The sequence below is a fragment of the Cetorhinus maximus genome, chromosome 6 (assembly GCF_964194155.1).
Source record: "Cetorhinus maximus chromosome 6, sCetMax3.hap1.1, whole genome shotgun sequence".
Taxonomy (NCBI): domain Eukaryota; kingdom Metazoa; phylum Chordata; class Chondrichthyes; order Lamniformes; family Cetorhinidae; genus Cetorhinus; species Cetorhinus maximus.
Window position 1 is genome coordinate 101,062,913 of NC_135884.1, and position 18,003 is coordinate 101,080,915.

At 42.6% G+C, this 18,003-nt stretch overlaps 1 protein-coding gene across 2 annotated transcripts in view; it reads right to left on the minus strand.

The window, feature by feature from the left end:
• carmil2 (capping protein regulator and myosin 1 linker 2) overlaps positions 1–18,003 on the minus strand; it is a 198,951-nt gene that overhangs the window by 167,650 nt on the left and 13,298 nt on the right. For both annotated transcript variants that reach the window (XM_078544182.1, XM_078544181.1), the window contains exon 3: positions 4,905–4,955. In XM_078544182.1, the coding sequence (XP_078400308.1) occupies positions 4,905–4,955 (51 nt within the window). The remainder of the gene's footprint in view (positions 1–4,904; positions 4,956–18,003) is intronic.

An 18,003-nucleotide genomic window follows, 5' to 3' on the forward strand; every position in this document is an offset into this window, starting at 1 on the left:
GACCTCCACAGCCTTCTGTGGCAAGGAATTCCATAGATTCACCATTCTCTGGCTAAAGAAGTTTCTCCTCATCTCTGTTCTAAAAGGTCTTCCCTTTACTCTGAGGCTGTGCCCTCAGGTCCTAGTCTCTCCTACTAATGGAAACATCTTTCCCACGTCCACTCTATCCAGGCCTTTCCGTATTCTGTAAGTTTCAATCAGATCCCCCCTCATCCTTCTAAACTCCATAGAGTATAGACCCAGAGTCCTCAAATGTTCCTCATATGTTAAGTCTTTCATTCCTGGGCTCGTTCTCATGAACCTCCTCTGGACCCTCTCCAGGGCCAGCACATCCTTCCTGAGATATGGGGCCCAAAATTGCTCACAATATTCTAAATGTGGTCTGACCAGAGCCTTATAAAGCCTCAGCAGCACATCCCTGCTTTTATATTCTAGTCCTCTCTAAATAAATGCCAACATTGCATTTGCCTTCCTAACTACTGACTCAACCTGCAAGTTAACCTTAAGAGAATCCTAGACTAGGACTCCCAAGTCTCTTTGCACTCCAGATTTCTGAATTCTCTCCCCATTTAGAAAATAGTCTATGCCTCTATTCTTCCTACCAAAGTGCATGACCTCACACTTCCCCATGTTGTATTCCATCTGCCACTTCTTTGCCCATTCTCCTAACCTGTCTAAATCCTTCTGCAGCCTCCCCGCCTCCTCAATACTACCTGTCCCTCCACCTATCTTTGTATCATCTGCAAACTTAGTCAGAATGCCTTCAGTTCCTTCATCTAGATCATTAATGTGTAAAGTGAAAAGTTGTGGTCCCAGCACTGACCCCTGTGGAACTCCACTAGTTCTGTTGAAGAGTCATGCGGACTCGAAACGTTAACTGTGCTCCCTTCCACAGATGCTGCCAGACCTGCTGAGTTTTTCCAGGTATTTTTGTTTTTGTTTTTGAACTCCACTAGTCACCGGCCGCCATCCTGAGAAGGACCCCCTTATCCCCACTCTCTGCCTCCTGCCAGACAGCCAATCTTCTATCCATGCTAGTACCTTGCCTCTAACACCATGGGCTCTTATCTTACTGTGCAGCCTCCTGTGAGGCACCTCGTCAAAGGCCTTCTGGAAGTCCAAGTAGATAACATCCATTGGCTCTCCTTTGTCTAACCTGCTCGTTGCCTCCTCAAAGAATTCTAACAGATTTGTCAGGCATGACCTCCCCTTGATGAAACCATGCTGACTTTGCCCTATTTTATCATGCACTTCCAAGTATTCTGAAATCTCATCCTTAATAATGGACTCTAAAATCTTACCAACGACCGAGATCAGGCTAATTGACCTATAATTTCCCATCTTTTGCCTCACTCCCTTCTTAAACAGGGGCTTTACATTAGCGATTTTCCAGTCCTCTGGGACCCTCCCTGACTCGAGTGATTCCTGAAAGATCACCATTAACGCCTCCACTATCTCTTCAGCTATCTCCTTCAGAACTCTGGGGTGTAATCCATCTGGTCCAGGTGATTTATCCATCTTCAGACCTTTCAGTTTTCCTAGCACCTTCTCCTTGGTAGTGGCCACCATACTCACTTCTGCCCCCCGACTCTCTTGAACTTCAGGGATGTCACTCGTGTCTTCCACCGTGAAGACTGACGCAAAGTATCTATTCAGTTCCTCCGCCATTTCTTTGTTCCCCACTACTACTTCTCCAGCGTCATTTTCCGGTGGCCCAATGTCCACTTTTGCCTCTCTCTTACCCTTTATATATCTAAAAAAAACTCTTGTAATCTTCTTTTATATTACTGCCTAGTTTACCCTCATAGTTAATCTTCTCCCTTCTTATTTCTTTTTTAGTTGTCCTCTGTTGGTCTTTGTAGGCTTCCCAATCCCCTGGCTTCCCACTGTTCTTCGCCGCATTGTATGCTTTCTCTTTAGCTTTTATGCTGTCCCTGAATTCCCTTGTCAGCCATGGTTGCCTCGTCCTCCCTTTAGTATGCTTCTTCTTCCTAGGGATGAATTTTTGCTGTGTCTCCCAAATTGCTCCCAGAAACTCCTGCCACTGATGTTCCACTGTCTTTCCTGCTAGGCTCATCTCCCAGTCAATTGTGGCCAGCTCCTCCCTCATGCCTCTGTAGTTGCCTTTATTCAGCTGTAATACCGTTACATCTGATTCCAGCTTTTTCCTCTCAAATTGCAGGGTAAATTCTATCATATTATGGTCACTTCCTCCTAAGGGTTCCTTCACCTTAAGCTCCCTTGTCAAATCTGCCTCATTACACATCACTAAATCTAGAATTGCCTGTACCCTAGTGGGCTCCACCACAAGCTGCTCCAAAAAAGCCATCTCGTAGACATTCCACAAATTCCTTTTCTTGGGATCCACTACCAACCTGATTTTCCCAGTCTACCTGCATATTGAAATCCCCCATGATCACTGTAACCTTGCTTTTCTTACATGCCTTTTCTATCTGCCCCACATCCTGACTACTGTTCGGAGGCCTGTACATAATTCCCATTATGGTTTTTTTACCTTTGCGGCTCCTCAACTCTACCCACACAGATTCTACATCATCTGACCCTACGTCGTTTCTTGCTATCGATTTAATTTCATTTCTTACTAACAAAACAACCCCACCCCCTCTGCCAACCTGCCTATCTTTTCAATAGGATGTATATCCTTGGATATTTAGCTCCCAGTCCTGATCCCCTTGCAGCCATGTCTCCGTGATGCCCACCACATCATAACTGCCAATTTCAATCTACGCCACAAGCTCATTTACCTTATTTCGTATACTGCGTGCATTCAGATACAACACCTTCAGTCCTGTATTTCTGTCCCCCTTCTCATTGTCGTCCCTTTATCTGATGTGCTTGAAGTTAGATTCCTAGCCTTTTCCAAACACTCTGTCCTATTTTGTGTTCTGGAGACTTTAATAGCCTCTCCTGGGCTCTCCTTTCTTTTCAGTTTTTTCATAATTTTCCATGAAGTTGAATCTTTTTAATGCAGTGCTTGGTCACAGGGCTCTGTCCTTAACAGGTAAGTGGCCATTAAATTGGCTAGCATTGTGTAAGTGTTCAGATGCATTAGAGTACTTGCTGCAGTGAATAAAGGGCTCTTATGCATTCAACAGTATTGAGGATCAGATATGAATGTATCATCTGGACCCTATGCTTTGATTTTTACATTGATTTAAAGCCTAGACAGCAGTTTAGCCTATGAAAAAACTGACCAGATGGCTAGCCATTTGATCAGGCAACTTCAAAGGCTCAATTTTATTTAGCTGTGCAAGGACTGTTTATACTATTGTGCATTGGAATCTCACTATGGTTGCTTGGCTGAGTTATAATATACACACTGAGTTAGAATAGATCTGAATAAGAGTCATACAGACTCAAAACATTATCTCTGTCTCTCTCTCTCTCTCTCCACAGATGCTGTCAGACTTGCTGAGTTTTTCCAGCATTTTTTGTTTTCATTTAGAATACCCACTAATGGATTAGTTCAGCAGGGATTGTTTAGACCGCTGTCAAGGGGACTGTGAGCTTTGTTTGATTGACAGTTTTATGACCATTTACTAGGGTTCTATTTCTTGGAAGTTGTTTTGAATGGTTGTTTGTTTTGACAGATTAATGAGAAGGGGAGTAAGTTTTTTTCAAGTGAAGTTTGAATGGTTATGTGTTTGATTGACAGTTTATGAGCTTCTAAGAGGAGCAATTGGTTTCTAGTGGAGTTTGAGTAGATGATTGTTTATTTTGATGGTTTCATGAGCATTTCAATGACTTGCCAATGTTATTATAGAGCTCCATTGTTGACTGTATTTAAGGCTGGGATAAACAGTTTTTGGTCTCTCAGTGAATCAAAGGATTTGGGGAGTGGGTGGGAAAATGGAGTTGAAGTCCAAGATCAGCCATGATTGTATTGATTGGTGAAGCAGGCTCAATGGGCCACATGGTCTACTTCTGATTCTGTCTTTTGTGTTCTTATGAGTTCCGTTCATAGTGGATACTGGGTGAGCGGGTATGGAAAATGCATGGTGGGAATGGAGGGAGTGTGGAGTTATGAGGGGGTATGGAGAGGGTTATGGGGGGCATGGAGTGGATTATGAGGGGTATGGAGGATGCATGATAAGCAGGGGGTGTGTTGGATAGGGGTGGGGGGGGAGGGTGAGAAATAATGACCAGGGGATCCAACAGTCCTGCATAGAACTGGGCTGATGCCCCAGTGAACGGAAGCAGGCCTTCTGACCTGTCAGCCTCAGCATCTGCCCTCCACTCTTCCCACCTCGGGCCTGCCACAGGATGCAGTGGCCTCAACTGGCCTGACCCCAACCCTGAGGGGGGAAAATAACACGTGTGTGCGGATTTATACAGGTGTTGGGAATGCGACGTTAGGAAATGGCCCGACTCGTGATTCCCGACTCTAACATGAAAATCGGGCTCTATGTTTCCAGCATTAACATCTCAAACACAAGGGCTGCTTGTGAGATTTTAACAACTTTCACATTCATCTGGTTGGATATTTCTTGACCATAGAGAGGCACAGATCAACCAAAGTTGGTTGGCCCCTCTCTCAATTGCAGCAGATTAAGATGACGCACCAGTATGTGATGCAGGCCACCTTTCAACAGTATTGGTTCATGAGTCACCCTGAAAGTTCTTCCACGTGTCTAGAGTGCATCAGAGTGAGGCTATGAGATGGACGTCAAATCGGGTAATTCAAGGAAGATCAGTATGATATCTGTTACTACCACATCAGGGCATTGAAATATTAACAATAAAGCAATTTTTGGCTTATTGATTACCATTGGCTTAATAGTTTAAACATCTGTATTCAAATATGAAGATGATTGAAAACACTTCTGAGTGTTGCATAACGTGTGGAAAACAAGGACAAGGATTAAGAAGTCTTCAGGGCTTACCTTGGCAGGGAGTCGAACAGGCAGCAGAAATGCTCTCCACAATGTCAAGGCCTGAAACATAAAGAAGATTAAATAATATGCCAGCCACCTATTATTAGGAAATACCAGACTTTTGCTATGCAAAATACATCACATACACAAAAGTGATGGACAGGAAAAAAAAACCTATTGCCCCATTCAGCCTGTCCCACACAGTTGTACTAACTTATGAATCATAATACATACAGTCTACACCCACCGTCCTGGGAAACGTGAATACCAGATCAAAACCCAGGTTCCTTTCCAATTCCTTCATACTTTTAAACAGTGAATATAAAATAATTACAGTATTTTAGTAACATGTGTTTTTTAAACATTGTCTTGTTTGTTATTATAAAGACTAAGGTCTTGATTTTCACTCCTGCATCAGGAGCGCAAAGTTGGGACAATTCCTGGCTCTGCAAACTCAACCCAGAGAAAAATGCCCCAGAAGTTGGAATTTTTGTCTTGACCTGGCAGGGTTCTCTGGAAGTCAGGCCCACTGCCCCTGGAATGAGTTTGGATGCTGCTGGCTGTGCGGAAGGCCTGCCTTATGCGCTCAGCACTGTGTCCAAGATTTTTTAAAAAGAGCAATAAAATAAAAAACAGCCCTCACCCCTCACCACCAACATACTCACCATACCCCATCCATCAAACCCATGCCACTTTATGTCTTTCCACCCACTCCCATGACCTCTCATACCCCCATGCCAACTTATGCCTCTCTACCCCAGCCCCTCATACCCTCCATGCCAACCTATTCCCCTTTATGTACCCCCATGGCCCTTTATAGCCGCTATGCCAACCTATGCCCTTCTACCCATCCCCATGGCCCCTCATACCCTTCATACCAAGCTATGCCCCTCTACCCACCCCATGACCCTTATAGCCCTATGCCAATTTAGTGCCAACTCATGCCAATCCATGCCCCCAATCACCATTTTTGCCCTTACACCTAACATGCCAACTCAGCTAGTATCCACCATGGGCAGATCTCAGGACCCATGCAGAGATTAGATAAAATAAAGTTCTATAAAATAATGTTCTGTGTCTTTGCAGAATTTCCTAAATTGAAAAAGCTCTTCTTCATAAAAACCGATTTACTACATTTACATTCCTTCAACTAAATAAAGCCTTATAACAACAAAGATTCCATTCTAGTGCCTATCCCTTATAAAAAACAAACAATTGAATTCATATTCCCACTTCAAAGAGTCTCTAGCCAATCAAACTGTGAAATGCAAGGAACCCTACTGTGATAATGGAATGTTGTCAAATCAATCATTCAGCACTAATTCAATAGACAGAGTGAAATAGCAAGCAATGATATTTTAAAAATATTTCAGACAGTTTTTTCAAAGATTTAAAGGGCAGGAGTTTTAAATGCCTTGACAGCTTGATAGTTGCCTTGGACAGTTAATTGTGACACTTTTGAAAGTTGCCTTTGACAGTTCATTTTGACACTTTTGACAGTAACTTCTGCCAGTTGATTTGACATTTTTGACAGTTCCAATAAGAAAGACAATTATTGAATTAATGCACTTTTTATGCAAATTCATGCCTGTTTTTAACAAGCCTAAGGGCCACCTGACCTCCCCCAAAGATGTCCCAGGACCTAATCCAAAGGGGTATCCTAACTTTCCAAAAGGGTACCCCACCTCCCCAAAGGACTCTGCAAAGTTTAGACCTGTAGGAATGTGCTGTGCCCTTTTAATTCTCACCATCCCTTCCCCTCCTCTCACTCTCCATCTGAGATGCCTTGAGAAGGTTTAAGAAAAATAACGGTGTTTTGGATAATCGAGTGATCAGGTGTTATGACACAGCTGTTGGTAAAGGCTGAGTTGTTTAAATCCCAGAGGGAAACTTGAACAACTGTCATAACCTATATTTTCAATTGGTATGTTTGAGATGCAGCTCTGAATTCAGGAATAAAACCATCAAGCCTCCAGAGGTTCTTTTTCATATAAAACTAAATTAAATACGCATTAATTTAACAACAAATTTAAACACATACGCATGTCTACAAATTACTACCATAATAACTTTTAAACAAATCCCCAAATTAATCACTCCCAGGTAAATCTTCACCAAGGCAACAATAATCCACAGACTTTAAACAGACCCCAGGCAAAGCACATTTGACCTTACGAATTCAAAATGAGGTTCCTTTCAATTTGTTTCCTTTGTAGACACAGTCTTAAGCTTACAGGCTGGTTAGATCTTAAGTGCCTCTACCCTACACACACAAAGCTCCTTTCGGTTTATACCTAGCTTTCCCTTTGAATGTAAATTTTCCATTGTATTACTAGGTTTTTAAAAAATTTTACCTCTCCTAACAATAACCCTTTCATTCCATCAATTTTATTAGTAATATAAACACATTGCTTGGCGACTCCCAGCTAGATGCAAGATTTTACTCCCACTCTTGAATGCTTTATTTAAAAATGCAAATTTACACTTTATCTTTTCCTCCTTACGTTTATCTAATTAACATCCAAAAACTACTATACATCAAAGCACCAGACTAGCTGGCTTTAATCCAGTAAAGCCACACACACACACACATAGACACAGACCCCACTACAATTCCAATTTAAAAATAATTTCCAGTAACATTATACACATTAATATCTCTTCATGACACCAAGTTTAGCAGGTCTAATCTGCACACGTCATGTTCCCACTCCTGGCTAATGAATATCAGACATGGCTGGAGGCAGCTGCTGTTTTATATGAGTGCCTGCTTCTACGAAACACACATAGGCAAGTCCTGATCTGGGCCTATTCTAGCTCCCGTGAAAATAGCAGGTGCTGTGTTCTGGGGTGGGACTTCTGGATTTCAGCCTCTTTTACAATTTTTGCAACGATGGAGAGGCCATCTGCCGTTTAAAAGACCAGGCTTAACTTTCTCCTATTTTGCAGTAGCCAGCCTGTATCTCACAGGCCAGCTGCGGTACTTCCATGATGAAGTGCAGCTCCTTGTTAATCCATACTTGCCTCATACACTTACTTCTGCCTGGGGGCTAGCAAAGGAGTGAACAAGAAGAGATGCTGCCATAATCATCACAAATACAAACTCTTAGCAAGCTACTGAATGCTGCAGCAGAAACCAAACCAGATGACGTAGAGGAGTTGCTGCTGATGTACCATGAAATCATTTCTGAAATTATGTTTTTCAATTAAACTACAGAAAGTTACATGCCCTGTGGATCTTGAGGATTGCACATAACCTGGTTTATAAAGCATAGGCATTGATTCAGAGACAGGCTTCAGGAACAACAGAAAGCACCTTCACAGAATAGATGGCTTTTGGGTGTCTTGGGAACTGCTGACAGAACATTTTGTAATTGTAGCACCTTTAACATAGGAAAATATCCCAAGATATTTCATGAAAGTATAATCAGACACATTTGACACTGGGATGTAACGAAAAACATGGTCAAAGAGGTAGACTTTAAGGAGTAGAAAGATGGGGGGCCATTTAGGAAGGGAATTCCAGAGATTGGGCCCTAGATGGCTGATGACCCAGCTGTCAATGGAGGAGTAAAGGACGTTGGAGAAGCAAAAGAGACCACAGTTGGAGGAATGCAAAGTTCCCGGAGAATTGTAGGGCTAGAGGAAATTACAGATACAGGGAGAAGGGAGGCCGTGGAGGTATTTGAACACACCAAAGAAAGGAGGGAAGGTGTTTATTTTTCAACTCCCCAGGATGATCTTTGTGCCATGAAGCCTTTTCACTGTTACTGTACCAGCATTAAGTTGGTCACTGAGCTCCTGTTTCTCGATCTGCTTTCTGGCACTGTCTAACTAGCAGTGAGGTGTATTTGGGAGATTCCCCAATCTGTGTTCATGGCCAGGAACATGACCTGGGCCTGGTGAGATGGAACACACTTCACGTGCGCTGCTTTTGCCCAGTGCTGGGTCACAGATGGGCTGGAAACAATGGCCTCAAAGTGTGTAATTAAACAGTTCCCCTGAAAAATGACAGCATGTAGACATGTCCCTAATCTGGGATACTTGTGTAAAAGTGTCCTGGTGGTCCAGAGGAGCAATAAAAACTCAGGCGAATCAAACTTTAATCTTCATGTTCTTCATCTGGATTTCAAAATTACAGTATTAAATGCTGCTCTTCAGTTGATAATATTAGCCTTTCCTGGCTAAGATAAGCATTGAAGCTGTATTTAAATATAAAATGGCCAGTTCCCCATATGTGAGTTTGTGCTTCATCCCTTGTAGTCTGAGGATTGCCCAATTCAATTGCACAGTCTCTGCTCTTTTTTATTTTTAAGATATAGTTGCACAATCCTGGTTACCTGTCCTTGAAGAGGTAGCTTAAGTGCACACCATCAGAGAGATGGGATAATGGCATGAATGTTATCACCTCGAAAGGAACACTAAAAATGGGGTAATTCTGCCTCTTTCTGGTGATGTAAAATGGATGATATTGATCCAGCTGCTTGTTATACACCACTCCTCATTTTTAATTCCAAGTTGGGCTCTGAAATTTCACAAGAGTGCACTCCTGGTCCAAGTCTGGCAAGAGACAGAAAATTCCTAAAAACCAGTGGAGGAGTTTGGGTGCCAGACTGCTTCCCCTCCCTCTACAAAATTAAAAAGCACAGGTGAAGGTTGAGGTTGAGGAAATAGGGGAAAATGGTGCAACAAAATAAAAGTAATTTCCAGGCCGTAAGTTATTTTTGAATTGGACTTAAACAACTTTTTGTACCACAAAAAGCAATTTATATAATAATTTGAGGACCAGAATAGCCTACTTCAATCATTTCAAGGAACAGAGAACCACCCAATAAGGAATGATTATGAAGTTTAATCAAATCCAGGAACAGTGTGTGTTCTGATTATATTGAGTAACAAATCTTTAGCAGTTTATAAACTTAGTTGAAACTCTGTGATTAAGTATATCTCTTAATTCATTCCCTTCTATTGTTATTGGATGTATGTTCGGTTTTTAAGCCAGTGTTACCATTTAAGCCTGTGGGGCTACAACTGAAAACAATACAAAAGTAGGAAGCTGTAAGCATTCTGCAGTCTCTCTATAAAATGCACGCTTTAGGTAAGTGAATAAAATATTTTTATTTTAATTAATAACTGTGATTTTAAAAAGCCTAGTAGAAGAACCTCAAATAATTTGTTATTTTTTTAAATTGTTTAAAGGGACATTTTTTCAGGTCCTTGCAGGTTTTTTTTACAATGGATCGACAGCTGATTATGTGATATGATCAGGAATTACCAGAAGAATACCGCAGCCTCCTGCCAAAATAAAATTTAAGAATGAAGCAGCATCCTCCCAATCTTGCAATTGATCGTTAATTTTGATCCCGTTAGGAATCACCTTATCAGTTAATCATGCATTGATCTAGTAGACAGCGTTTGCCACCATTACTGTGCAATGTTCCTGGATGAAAACAATAATAATTCGCATTTATGTTGTGCCTTTAACATAGGAAAATGTGCCAACTTGCTTCACAGAAGTGTAATCAGCATTCAAAGTGTTTATTTAATAATGCACCAGCTACTTGGAATTGTTTTCCCTATGAATAGGCAGGAACACATCGTCACTGCAAGGCACTGACACGGTCCATTTAAGTATAATCATTCTGGTAAGATTCCCACAACAGTCATAACAAGGGTACAAATAGCCTACATGTGGCAGGCCCTCATAAAAACAGGTTTGAAGGGTTGGTTGGAAAATCACAGATAAATTGTGCCTTTATTTTTAAACCTAAAACCTGCAGTATTCACCCAATGATGTTTGTGATGATGCCACTGTAGATTCATGAGAAGTCAAATCTGCAGACGAATATAGCAATTGCAAGAGTTGGGGATGAGGGATGTTAAAGCCCAATTATATATTCCCAGAAGAGGAAGAGGTCATTTTAGTCCCAGAATTGTTTGGGGAGAAGGAGGGGTGCAGGGGAATGGGAGTGCTCAGTTCTAAAACAAACAGGCTTGCCAGGTCATGGTACAAGCTCAGGAATACTGATTGAAATGGGATTGGCAATAAATATGGCCTCAACAGCTTCACATGCATCCTACAGACAAATAATAAAGGAAAAGTAATGTTCGAAATCAAAATAACCCTGTAGTGCCAGGAACTGACTGACAGCGCATGGATTTATTTTGTGTATTTTAATGGATTATATGAATAATGATTAAACATTAATCATATAGTTTATGGCATTGGCTTCTTATACTGCCTTATGCAAGACAGCTTTGCTCACAAGTAACTGCGGTCACTGTCACCATCTGTGCCATATTAGTCTAAATCTAGCACAGCTCACTTCATCCAGGTTCTGCCTAAAGTGCACGGGGATTATAATAGTTCATATGTGACCTTGTCACTTGAGATACAAGATCTTGCAAAGGAAACTGAACTTCTCTTAGCTTTGTAAAACAAAAGTTTACTGTGTTGCAACTGTAAGAAGCCCAGAGATGGCCTACTTTCAAGGACATGCTCCATGACCTAGATATTAATGTGATGGAAGTATGTTTTTGATTGCGCATGCTTCCAGCAAAGAAATCCTTCAAGTAATAATACCTGCGATGTCATGCATACATTAAGAAGCAAAGTTAAATTTATTGCTGCAAGCATGAATACTGCTTACTTAAGGCTGTAGATATGCTGTTTGCTCAACCAATCTTTACTATATAAGGGAACTTCTGAGAATGAAGTGAGATCATAGGTTGGAGCTGAACTTGTACCCCCCAACTTGTTATCACCGCACCATCACTTCCTGACCCTTATGAAATGATGCAGCTCAGGAAACAGATTCATTTTTCTGCTGTTTGCAGTACAGCATGCGGTGCCCTTGTTACTGAGGGGATATGTATTCCGCCTTTCTCAATAGTGACAATTCAGGGGTTTCGCAGCACCTCAGTATTGAAAAGACGAGGTTCCGTTAAAGTTTTATAACTAAACAGCAATACACAGGCTTCAAGAAACTGCCAACTTAGAATTAATGGGATAATTACAAGATATTAAAAAAAATCTACACTTTACTGGCATTGGTCTCTGGTACCTTTTGTAGCATTATTTAATACTGAAGTGCTAAATTCTGATGATGTGCAAGACCTTTGTGTTTAGGGGGATGGTGGGGGAGAGAAACCATTGCCTTTTATCCTGCATTATTCTTGACTGGGTAGAATGATCCATTTAAATTGTTTAGAAACTTTTGACACCAAGGTCTAACTGTTCTTCGAGTAAAGGAATTTCTCCAGAATTCCTTTTTGGATTTTTGAATACCCTACAAGTGGAAACATACCCTATTGGATCCCTTCATCATTTTAAAGACCTCCATCAGGTCACCTCTCAGCCTTCTCTTTTTCTAGAGAGAAGAGTTCCAGTCTTTCCTGATAATTATAACTTTTCAGTCCTAATATTGTCCTTGTAAGTAATTTTTGCTCCTTATCCAATGCCTCTGTTATTTCAATAATATGGGGACCAGAACTTGACTAGTGTGGACTAATGAAGGTTTCATACAAGTTTAACATCCCTGCTTTTCAATTCTGTCCCTCTAGAAATGAACACAAGTGCTTGGTTTGCTTTTTTGTGGCCTCGTTAACATGTGTCGCTACTTTTAGTGATTTGTGTATCTGTATTCAAGATCCTTTTGCTCCTCTATTCCATTTAGACTCTTATTGTCTAAGCAGTATGTGACCTCTTTGTTCTTCCTGCCTAAATGCACCACTCCATCCTTAATCTATATTGAAATTCCTTTGCCAATTAAATGTCCATTCTGCAAGTGTATTAATGTCTTTCTGGGTTGAATCTTCAGCTCAGCAAGCAGAGGAGGGGTGGGGGGGTGGGGGGGGGGTGTCCTGCTCACCGAGGCGTAAAATGATGCGTGGTGACATCGGGCATGTGCCCCGGCGTCATTCAGACTTTCAGTTCGGCAGGCACGCAGCCAACTCGGGTCGGGAACTGTCAAAGGCCTATTAAGACCATTTAATCTCAATTAAAATAATTAACGGAGCTGGCCGTCCAACCTTAAGGTTGCTGGGCAGGCGAAGAGCCCAGGCAGCCTTTGCATTTTTCATGGAACCTCATCCACGGGCGGGATGAGGTTACATGAACGATTTTAAATTTTGACAAAAATTTTTATTGAAATTAATGCACATGTCCCAGCTCATGGGAAGAATTTTCCCCCCCGCTGTGGGGGGGTGGGGGGGGGGGGGGGGGGGGGGCGGGAGTGCAGGAAAGGGTGCATGCAGGCGCGCCTCTGATCGGTGCCCTCAATTGGGGGCACTCCGCTATTTTATGTGGGCGGGCCAATTAAAGCCCACCCAGTGTGACATCCGCCAGGAAGTGCTATGCGCTCCCTCTGCGGGCGGGGGGGATTCCCTCAGCTGGGATGTGTGCTTTTTCGCGCACGCGCACAAAAGAGCACACTCATCTCCCTGAGGCTAAGTGCTGCCTCAGGGAGATCGGCACCAAATTTAAAAACGGTCAGTGGACAGAAGTAAAATATCCCTGACATGTCCCCTCATGTGACACTGTCACATGAGTTGGGACTTGTCCATCACTTTTATTCAATTTTTAAAAACCCTCATGAAACCTAATCCCACCTGTGGATGAGGTTTCATGCTTTTTCGGAAGCCCGCCAGGGCTCCCGGCCTGCCTGCCAACCTTAAGGTTGGACAGGCAGGTCCATTAACTACTTGAATTATTTTTTAAATGACCTCAATTGGCCGTTGACAGGTCGGCGGGCGCACAGCTGATTCGGCTGCACCCTTGCCGACCTGAAAATTGAATGATGCAGGGTAACGTCAGGAGTTCCACCCGGTGTCATCCCGCATCATTTTACGCATCGGCGAGCGGGCCCCGCCCCCCGACCTCAATATCCTGGCCTATGTAACAGTTTCACATGAGGGGACATGTCTTAAAAATTTTCTCACCACTTTATTAAACATTTTGGACTGAAAACTAATCTCCCTGAGGCACCTCTGTGCCTCAGGGAGATTTCTGCGCTCTTTCGTGCGCATGTGCGAAAGAGCGCACTCCGGGGTCAAGCAACCCCCACCCCACTTGCACAGGGAGCACTCAGCGCTTCTGCTGGGTGGGCCCTCTGTATTTTATCACAATTTTCCTTTGTATTACTTACAGCCCTCAATTTCTTTGCAGTTGCAAATTTTAGCTATTGTGCTTCCCAATCCTAAGTCCAAATTGTTAATGTAAATTGTGAACAACAATAATTGCAGCACCAATCTCTATAGAAAACCACTCCCCATCTTTTGGCAGTCTGGGTTGCTGCCTTTATCTCCTACACGGTTTTCCATTTTGCTTCCAACTTGCTATTTGTTCTGCTAGTTGTCTCTTAATTTCATATATTCTGACAGTCATGAACCTATCAGCAGGTACCTGATTAAATTCTGATTAAGGGATAAATATTGGCTCAGACACTGGGAGAACTCCAATTCTTCTTTGAATACTGTAATGGGATCTTTCATATCCACCTGAGATTCCAGACAGGGCCTGAACAGTTCTGATGAAAGGTCACATGCCTGAAATGTTACGGGCAGGATTTTCCCGGCCCCGGAGTAGTAGGCTGGGAGGCGGAGGGACCAGAAAAATTGTGGGGAGCCACGTAGGGATGGCTCCCCGATGCCAGGGAAGTTTTCTGGGAGTGGGGCAGCATGCTGACCGGCTGTCTGCTCAGCAGAGGCAGGCAACCAATTCAGCTAATAATTAGAGGTGATTTTTTTTTTTGCACTCATCAGCATTTTACTGGTGGCAGAGCGACCCCATCACATGTGGAGGCTGCCACCTTCATGGAGGCCCCCTTCCAGCAGAGGTCCAGGGGCAATCAGAGCCAGAGGCCCTTAGCCCCAAAGTGGGGCCATGGGCAGGGAAGGCTGCTCCCGCAGCTCCAGTGGGCCATCAGGAGGGTTTTCGTCTCTGATTGGAGGGCTCGGCCTCCTTGGATCCTCTGAACATTTATTTTAACTTACCTCTCCAAGGTCACCTCCATGTTGAGGGATCCTCTCGATCCTCAAGCTGCCTCAGATAGTGCCCACACCTCAGCCAGATGCCGGTTCTCTGATCGGGCCAGCAGCATCAGGAACCTGTCTGCTCTCCTTAATTGGATGGATCAAAGATGGCCAGTAGGAGATTGCCTGCAGGAAAATAACTTCCCCTGTTTGGTTCCCAGCAAGAGTGAGCTCAGGATCCTTACTTAGTTCCAATATCAGGGTCTTGAAGCCTGTGCTAAAAGTCAGTCTGCTAACTTTGTTTCGTTCTCCACAGGTGCTGCCAAACCTGCTGAGTATTTCTAGCATTTTCTGTTTTTATTACAGATTTCCAGCATTCGCAATGTTTTGCTTTGGCATGGATTTGATATCTCACCTGTAAAACAACAGCTCTGACAGTGTAGCATTCCCTTCATTACTGCAGTGAAGTGTCATCCCAGATTAGGTGTGCAAGTCTCTGGCGCAGACTTTGCAACCACAACCTTCTGATTCAGAAACAGGAGCTCTGCCACTGAGCCAAGACTGACACTTTGGCCGGAATTTTCCAGCCCCTTATGCCGGCGGGATCTTCTGGTTCCGCCGAGGTGAATGGAGATTTCAGTGGCTCGTTGGCTCTGCTGCAGGTGGGGTGGGGTGGGGGGGGGGGGGGGGGGGGGCGCTGGAAAATTCTGGCCTTTGTGTCCATTAACAAGCAGGCCGATCCATTCTAGAATCAGAAAACGTCTTTTCAGCGATTTACCACTGAGCATTGATATTCAGAATGTAACAGTAATCCGATCTTTTATTATCCTGGGTGACCCATTTAATTTACCAAAACAGCAACTGCATGGAATTCAATGCCTGTCAATACTGTCAGTGAACTATGAATGGTATAAATTTGTTTCAGAAAGCATTCTTAAAATGAATGTGAATTTTAAAAAAAGTTTTTAAATATTAATTTAATTACAGGAAGCTTCATTTAACGATTGCTTAAAATGTTGGTTACAGCAATTTACAATCTTCAGACCCACTGCCACGTGGTAGTGTTTCAAACTCAGCCCACTCCACTCACCCAACCTTTCTTACTAATGGCCTGGGAACAGTTGTCTAATGGAAGAGGAAGACATACATGATTGGAGCAATCAATCAGATTACTGCAAAAATAGTTAGAAGCTGGTGATCAGGAGATACAGAAATATTGGTCAGGTAATTGGCCACCAGGCTATTTGCATTGTAACAGTTGACTGAAACGAGCGCAGCTTTGGAACTGAGTGCATACCTGGGAGTTTGGTAAGTGGGGAGTTTGGTGAGGAGGGGGAAGGAGGTATTCCCTTCTGTTTGCTTTTTCAACCTTCTTCACCCTGTAGGAATTAGTTCTTTACTACAGGGAAATAAGCTAGCTGTTTGGTGAGTATCTGGTAAGTGGTTAAGGTCTATTCCAGTCCTAAGGTTTAAAATAGTATTCGAACTGGTGATAAATGTAATAAAATATATAAAAAGGGAAAATAAATAAGTGATTAACATAATTAAGTAATTAATTAAAACGCATTAAGGATGGAAATCTTTCAACTGATCATTAATTTTGATCCCATTAGGAATCATCTTATCAGTCAATCATGCATCGATCTAGTAGATAGGGTTTGCCACCGTTACTGTGTAATGTTCCTGGATGAAAACAATAATAATTTGCATTTATGATGTGCCTTTAACATAGGAAAATGTCCCAACTTGCTTCACAGAAGTGTAATCAGCATTCAAAGTGTTTATTTAATAATGTGGCAGCTACTTGGAATTGTTTTCCATATGATGTGTCAAGGCTGCAGCATGTGGGAGCTCTTGGATGCCAGTGTGATCTAGGGCAAAATTGCACCTGCAGTGAGCATTTGCAGCTCGAGGAACTTCGGCTCAGAGTCATTGAGCTGGAGGCTGAGCTGCAGGCATTGTGACACGTCAGGGAAGGGAAATGTTATCTGGATGCTTTGTACCAGGAGGCAGTCACACCACTGAGGACAGGGTCTTAATTGAAAGCAGAACCTCAAAGGTCATCCCTGGATTATCAAGCCACATGCAAATTGGCATAGGGTACATGAAATTAGAGAGAATAATGCATGGCTCAAAGACTGGTGGGAGAAGTGGGTTCCGATTTGTGGGGCACTGGCACCAATACTGGGGAGAGTGGGGGCTCTTCTGTTGGGATGGTCCACACCTGAACTGTGCTGGGACCAGTGTTCTAGCGAGCTGAATAACTAGGAAAGTAGAGGGTTTTAAATTAAATAGGTGGGGAAAGGGATCAAATTTGGGAAGGTGTGGTAAGTCAAAAGGCAAGCGAGAAAAGGTATTAATGTGGGAAATGATAAACAGATTGTGACAGGGAGATACAGGGAATACAAATCTGACAAGGCCAGAGGTTACAAAAACAATAAAAGGCTCTGTATCTGAATGCACGAAAAGAAAACAGATGAACTGAGAATGACCAAAGATTGATAAGGAAGGAAAAATTAAAGTATGAAAAAGAGCTGGCTAGAAATATAAAGACAGGTGGTAAGAGTTGCTATAGATATTTAAAAAAGACAAGAGTTAACAAATTGAGCGTTGGTCCAATAGAAAGTGAGTCTAGAGAATTAATAATGGAAAATAGAGAGATGGCAGATGAATTGAACCAATATTTTGCATCGGCCTTCACTACAGAGGGTACAAATAACATCACAGAAATAGCTGTAGATCAGGAATTGGAAGGAAGGGAGGAACTCGGGAAAATTACAATTACCAGGGAAGTGGTACTGAGCAAATTGTTGGAGCTGAGGGATGACAAGTACCTGGGTCCTGATGGACATCATCCTAGGGTCTTAAAAGAAGTGGCTAGTGAGATAGTTGATACATTGGTTTTAATTTTCCAAAGTTCCTTAGATTAGGGGAAGGTTCCATTAGATTGGAAAATAATGAATGTAATTATTTTATTCAAAAAGGGTGGGAGACAGAAAGCAGAAAACTACAGGCCAGCTAGCTTAACACCTGTTAGAGGGAAATTGTTAGAAGCTAATATTAAAGACGTTATAGCAGGGCACTTGAAAAATTTCAGGGTAATCAGATCGAGTGAGCATAGTTTTGTGAAAGGGAA